Source organism: Bipolaris zeicola (assembly GCF_000523435.1).
Source record: "Bipolaris zeicola 26-R-13 unplaced genomic scaffold scaffold_146, whole genome shotgun sequence".
In the NCBI taxonomy this organism is placed as follows: Eukaryota; Fungi; Ascomycota; class Dothideomycetes; order Pleosporales; family Pleosporaceae; genus Bipolaris; species Bipolaris zeicola.
The window spans coordinates 59,774-66,521 of record NW_006912195.1 but is presented as its reverse complement, the minus strand read 5'-3'; the positions used below and the strand labels follow the sequence as shown (position 1 = coordinate 66,521).

General features: G+C 50.9%; 3 protein-coding genes across 3 annotated transcripts; 2 read left to right on the top strand and 1 right to left on the bottom strand.

Annotated features, from left to right (window-relative positions):
- Positions 1 to 1,400: 1,400 nt before the first annotated feature.
- Positions 1,401 to 1,949, bottom strand: COCCADRAFT_28293 (uncharacterized protein; the record flags this gene model as incomplete). The annotated part of the gene is made up of 2 exons (XM_007716599.1): positions 1,401 to 1,552; positions 1,742 to 1,949. The coding sequence occupies 2 exons, from the start codon at positions 1,947 to 1,949 to the stop codon at positions 1,401 to 1,403; spliced, it is 360 nt and encodes a 119-aa protein (XP_007714789.1).
- A 1,309-nt stretch (positions 1,950 to 3,258) lies between these two features.
- On the top strand, positions 3,259 to 5,097 carry COCCADRAFT_102690 (uncharacterized protein; the record flags this gene model as incomplete). Its single annotated transcript, XM_007716618.1, has 4 exons — positions 3,259 to 3,393; positions 3,469 to 4,517; positions 4,577 to 4,832; positions 4,897 to 5,097. The coding sequence occupies 4 exons, from the start codon at positions 3,259 to 3,261 to the stop codon at positions 5,095 to 5,097; spliced, it is 1,641 nt and encodes a 546-aa protein (XP_007714808.1).
- Positions 5,098 to 5,906: 809 nt separating this feature from the next.
- COCCADRAFT_102666 (uncharacterized protein) lies at positions 5,907 to 6,700 on the top strand (the record flags this gene model as incomplete). The annotated part of the gene is made up of 4 exons (XM_007716617.1): positions 5,907 to 6,032; positions 6,082 to 6,154; positions 6,208 to 6,382; positions 6,436 to 6,700. The coding sequence occupies 4 exons, from the start codon at positions 5,907 to 5,909 to the stop codon at positions 6,698 to 6,700; spliced, it is 639 nt and encodes a 212-aa protein (XP_007714807.1).
- Positions 6,701 to 6,748: the final 48 nt, after the last annotated feature.

The window sequence follows — 6,748 nt, the reverse complement described above, 5'->3', positions numbered from 1 at the left end:
AACGGCCTTTGGCCAAAGTCTTACATAGCCAACGGCTGATACAGGACTATAATGGAATAATAATAATAATAATACTGTGGGCTAAGTACCCTCCGCTCGGAGCGACACATTGCCTGCCGGGCGATTGACGACCCACTGCATCGCTTTGTTTCCTCTGGAATATGGATTTGGCGTGATACGGGAATACTTGGACGAGCACGCATGCCTAGATTGACAGACATTCCACAAGTTCCCGGGCAATTTGATGGGCAGAGCAAAGACGACTGCCTCGTAGACGCTCCTAATAAGATAGGATGGATCGTTTTCTGCTCCGCCTTACGTGCCTTTTCTCTGCTAGGATCTTAGGATTGAAGCGTCCACTTAGTGATCGAAGACCGTCAGACATGGCTCCCGACGCATAAACTCTGGGTCCTGGTTCTGGGGCTGCTTGGACGCTACAGTGATCGTGGGGACAAATGGCAGGTGATTTTGAACAAGAGCAACACTCGACTGGACTATGACCAAGACATTGGCGAGGATGAGCGTGACGTGCTGCACGGCAGCATCGGGCCGCTGAGATGTCTGGCCCATGACGAGAGCGGGCATCCAGACTGCCTCTATCTGGCGCCGTACAATCAGCAGCTGAGAGGAAGTCTGGCACCAGATGCGATAAGCTTAGAATATCTCTTCTGGCTTGCTGCAGGGCGCCTGCCGCTTGTGAACAAAGTGCTTGATCTCAGCATGGCTCAGACCCGCTTCCGCAGCAGATTACGAGCAAGGACTCGTCGAAGAAGGTCAACAAGCGGCGAGTCTGAAGATTCAAGAAGCAGTCGCAGCAGTAGTGCATCAACAAATCCTGAGCCTGGGCCTGAGCACACGGACGAGGACGCCGGCGTTGTACAAGTGGGTGAAGAGGCGCAGGAAGCTATCCAAAGACGATGGGAATCGGAGCGGCATGCCTATATGGGACTCAACTTTTACTACCTAGAGCAAATGGAGGACATTCTCCCCACGGCGAAGTGGACCATCTGGGCGAACGCCATGGGCTGCGACATGGAAACTGTGCACACGATTGAGCAGCTGGAGATATTCAATACGAATGACACGCAGGTCATGACGAGCATCCTGGACAGTGTACCGAGCAAGCAGAGGCATGACAGACTAAAGAGGCAACTCGATGATCAGGTCGACATGGCGCAGGAGCGGATTCAGAACACGACCGGACTGTGGATCGCAGCCACTCTGCTCGCATACGATATCAGCGAGCTCAAGTTAGTAACGCACACGAACGCCTATATCCGGCGTGTTGACTTCCAATCCATGGCCCTGGCTGCCTTGTCGGTGCCAGTCACACGGCGGGCATTTCCTGTTCAACTTTAATCGCAGCGTGGGCGTGTTCTCCATGCTCACCGTGGCGGGCTTCAAGCAGCGCAGGTTAGTAGATGCGGTGAAGCGGACGCTGCCATACTGGCACTTGAACAACCCGGCCGCGTTGGAACAACTGCTGTAGGACGCGGAAAACGTGCGGGTGAATGGCGGGCACAGCCGGCGCGACGCTCAAGTGCTGTACCAGCTAGATAGCTACATCAGCACAACATGGCGTGGGAGTAAGGTCGTCGGCCAGTCCGTGTCTCATCAGCCACGAGTTCCGGTCCTTCATCGACGAGCTGGCGGCGAGCAAACAACCTGGAGCCTCAACTTTGGCGCCATCTTCCCTGCGGCCACGCTTCCCACTACTACTCTGCCACACACACACACACACACACCCGCATCGCGCTCAAGGACCTCATGCTCGCTGCGCTACAGGCCTGAGTACGCATCACGTGGGACGCGCAGCCCATGGACGCGCAGCCGCTGATCAGGTTCGTTGACGCACTCAGCGACATGGTGCATGTCGCGGCCGACACACAGCCACCGCGCCGCCGTCGCTTCCGCCAGCACAGTAGCAGCTGTTCCTCAGGGTTCCCCATGGTGCGCAGAGACTCGCCAGAAGAGAGAGACTGCAACGTTCCCCGCGCCGCCGCCGCAGAATGCGCACGCTTCCGCTCGCGCTTCACCTATTACAATATAATAGCTCTACAACTAAACCTAGTAGGCAATACAAGAAGAGAAGAGCTGACTTGGTAGTAGGATAAACATGGTAGAGTGGGGGTTGAACATCCTGAGGTAGTATAGCGGGTATTTTCCTGCTATTTCTAGTCAAGTATAGCTAGGTACTATAGAGGCGCTTATATAGTGTTGTTTTTGGCAGATTGTACACTTTTGCGAGAGTATAGATGGGCTGCCTTCAATTATTACGACAGAGTGCTATAGCAAGACTTATTCTCTCTTCATGGGTAGTCTATGTAGAGCGTTGTTGGCGCGGCATTGTGGTAGTTATGAAGAGCGTCGTGTCAGGTTGGGTGGGGCCTTCAGCTGGCTAGGTTGGGTGGTTACTAATTATGCGGATACAAAATGCATCCGCATACCATGCCGTTTATGGTCAAGCCTTCTGTGGCATCATTCTGCCTCTTATTCGGGGGCAAGCGTGCCTCCAGCATCGGTGCGAGCCTCAGAATTTCCTCATACGATTGATCTCAGACAGGGCGTGTTCTCTGATCGACGCTTCATCAAGGTAGGTTCGAATCGCACTGGGGAGACACCCGAAATCACATGATCGTATCGCGTCCGCCCCGTAACCAACACGAGTTCACAGAAACCATCCTTTGGTGTTTCTCTAGCATGTTCAATGCAGGATGTACAGCGCCGAAGCAACCCTAGAAGCCAACACTCTCGCAGACATGCTCAATCGCAAAAGAATCACCAACGTAAGCACTCTTTTCTTCGACTTGCTCCTGAAAGAGACACAAGCTCCGATAATGATACCAAACAGGCTTGCCATGAATGTCAGCAAAGAAAAAGACGCTGTGATGGAGCAAAGCCTTGTTGTAACCACTGCGCAAAGCACAGTAGACATTGCGTATACACAGCGCGGCGACAACGGGGCCCTGGAAAGAAGTAAGCCGTCGCTGGAGCGCCGAAGAAGCAGATAAGGGACTCATGTTTTCCAGCAAAGAGCTCAGCGCGCACTCTATGCAACAGCGGGTTCACAATGATTTGTCATCTGAACTAGCCTCTGCAGCACAACTCTTCGAGATTGATATACAAAGCAGCTACAACCAAGTACACAGTGGCAGGACCGCTGAAGACTCCGGCGAGGGTGAGTATGTGGGTGACAGTACAGAGTCTCGATATCTGACAAACCTTTCCATAGAACAGACCACTCTGAGATATACTGTCATGGACGATCCGGCTCAAGGTCCATGGGCCACAGACGAGACCACGCAAATACTGCCTGCAGCCGCCAAGAAGTTTGCAGCGTTTGCAGCGTTTGCCGCCGACGTTCACGCGACAATGAACCAAATGCAGGCCCGGGTAGATCTGGGCTGCTCTGAGAGAAAGGTCTTCGCATGCCTTCCTTCTAAACACCGCACTGTGTGTTTACTGCAGCCAGTAATCGAAGAAATCCAGCTCCGTGGTGTCTTCCTCGAAGAAGAAATCCTTCTGCATCAACTTGACGAGCACTACATTGCTGGTCCGGACGACCGCGACCGCCACCCGTGCCGATGGATGACTGTATGCTCACTCCTTGGAATATCTACGCTCCACAGGACAGATAACAGATCTCTCACCGCGATTTCACCTATCGCATGGGCATTCTTTAAGAACGCATTCGCGATGTACGCCGAGCTCATAGCTCGAGGACCTGCGATATCCTCTTGCGAAGCACTACTGGTCATGGCCTTGTTCATGCTACGCACAGCCGACGCCGGCCTCGCTGCACAGCTGACAGCGGCTGCAGCCCACATGGCCCATATGCTTGGTCTGCAAAAGCAGGAATACTATGTTGGTCTCGATGCCGAAGTAGCAGAAAGACACAAACGGATTCTTTGGGCGGTGTACATTTTGAACGCTGATGTGACGCACAGATACGGTATACCCTCACCGCTAGATGAAGAGAGTATTGTCATTGAACTCCCCGAAGTCGAGCACTGTCATGTTTTCAGCCCTGGCGATCACACGGCACGCCTTGCAAGGCAACATCGGGGCGGCATTCTTCGACAACAAGCATTTTTTGCCGTTGCACAGTTGCGGATACACAAGCTGCTCGAACGAGTTTCCTCCAGGCGACTGTCCATGCAGGAGAGCACTGATCTGCTAGAAGCTGTCACAAAGATCCATCAAGAGCTTGAGGAATGGAAATGTTTCTTGCCTACAGAAACCCAACCTAGTTCCAGAGCGTACGGGACTCCACGCCTCGAGATGCCTGTCGCTATATTGCACTACACTTACCTCAGTTGCATTAGCAAGATCAGTATGACAGCGGCGGTCTTATTGGATATGGCAACATTGAATCCGGATATGCAAGAAGTACAGTCTTCCACATCAAACAAAATCTTTGCTACCAGCAGGATGGCTAGAGCTAGGTGCGCGATGGCAGCCCGTGGAACACTTGATGTGCTGCTCCGCTTGCAACCCCAACCCTTCACACACCTCTGGTAGGTTTGCCATAAGTCATGTCTGGTGACCAATCTCTTGAATCTAACCACCTAAAAAGGCAAACGCTGTGCTTCCCACTCTCCGCAATCCTCGTTTTACTGTCGGAAACCCTTGCATATCCAGCATCAGCCCACGCTGAAACCGATGTCGAACTCATTCACGACTTCGTCCAATATTTAGAGCGGCTGAAATCAGAGGGATGCGAAGTACACCGGCTTCTCAACGGCTGTAGAACAATCTGGAGTATTGCAACTTGTGCGCTGATCGCTTCACAAACCGACCAAAAGGTGACGGTTTTTGAACAAACAAGAGAGGTAAGCAATCAAGCTGGGTTCCTTGCCAGTTCTGCAGCGACAAGCTGACACATGGGGAATCCAGTCAATATGTTCAAAGTTCGCGCAAGTCGTAGACTGGCTACAGCTTGCAGAAGGACTATTAAGCAATGTGCCAATGCTGACTAGCAAGGCGCGTAAATTCTTTTGTGACATTCTCGAACTGGGCGAACTGGACGAAAATTACGGCGACTTTGCCCCAGAAATTCTGAAATCTAGCAATTATGGTTTTTTGTTCAGTAATTGAGAGAAACTCTATTAGTTGAGGATGATTCAATTAAGATGGTTGCCGGAAGAAGATATCATGTTCAGTGGCTTTTTTTCTCGTTCGCATACTGTACCATGCACGCTACATCCATACGCATGTAGGGCAGGGCGGTGAACCACCTAGACTTACCATGTAGTTTCCAGCTAGAAGTGCTTGAAGCATCACAATGACAGTACCTGCACATTCTATCTTGTTAAATAGCTAATGAAATAGGAGCACATATATCAGTGAGTGAAGACACTTCAGCAAGTAGTGTTCATCGCTTGTGATGGTATAATACAGACTAGGTTGTCTCCAGAAAGTCACAGGGATGCACCCATTAGCCGTAGCCGATATAGCAAACTGGAACGAGACAACTGATTTAGCATAGTACCTAGCGCTGGACCTACCGCTTGAAAATGCGGTCATCCAGGAATATGTGTGACTAATCCGAAGTTCGGACAAAACTTTCGCAGGATATTTAGTTATACCAAGTGACATATCAAAGAGTGGCCCGGGCTTATTTTTGTCAGCAGAAGATCCTAATGCAGGGTTATCGTAACTAAAGCATGCTACCAAGACCTACTAGTTGAGCTAGAGGTTTCTCCCGCACCTAGGAATGCGGATGTATATCAAGTCGATCAGTCAGCAATTCAAAAGCTGCGACACACAGATTACGAAGCATTCTCCCGCAGCGGACGAACGGACCTTGGACGTGTCTACTTAAATCACGAACTGCAGCGCTCTTATTCGAACAAGCAGATCCTAGAGAGTTTTTGCACGCAGCAATATCGTTTTCAGTCTTCATCATGTCGTTCAACCTTACTGGCATTGCGCACTCAATCTGCACACTTCGCCCATTACTTGTCCTTGCTGAGAAAGGGGTCGAAGATTTCACGCTGCATGCTCCGAACATTGCCGCTGGCGAGCACAAGGTAAACAAACTCCGGTCTTAGCTGTGGATCAACTAATGACGAAATTCAGACCGAGCAGCACAGGAAGAAGCATCCTTTTGGTCAGATTCCAATCCTCGAAGACAACGGCTTCGTGCTGTTTGGTCAGTCCGCTGTGAGCTCCTTCTTTTTCGTCACGGAACTAATGACTTTACAGAGTCACGCGCCATCTCGCGTTTCTTGGCCATAAAGTTTGCTAACCAGGGCACCCCTCTTGTACCTTCCTTCCAGGATGAGAAAGCATGGGCTCTCTTTGAACAGTGGGCTTCTGTCGAGCAAAACAACTTCGACCGGTTCGCCCAGGAGATATTCACCCAGAAGAAGATCCGCCCGTAAGTTGTATACACAAGCAACTCCATGGAAAGCATCACTGAACTTTTTGAAGCATGTTTGGCCAGCCCGTTGACGAGGTAGCTCTCGAGAATGCAAAAAAAACTCTTGCCGAAAAGCTTGACGTATTCGACGGTATCCTTGCTAAGCAGGATTACATGGGCGGCACCAATTTCTCTTTGGTAGACATTTTTTACATGCCGTTGATGTCGAAGTTGTTCGAGGTCAACGAGGGTGATTTGGTTGGAACTCGTCCCAATGTGCAGGCTTGGTGGGACAGAGTCTCTGCAAGGAACTCGTGGAAAAAATTGGCTCAGTGAGCCGTCTGTCGACAAATATGGCATTTGTGCCTCTTGTACAGCTACTCT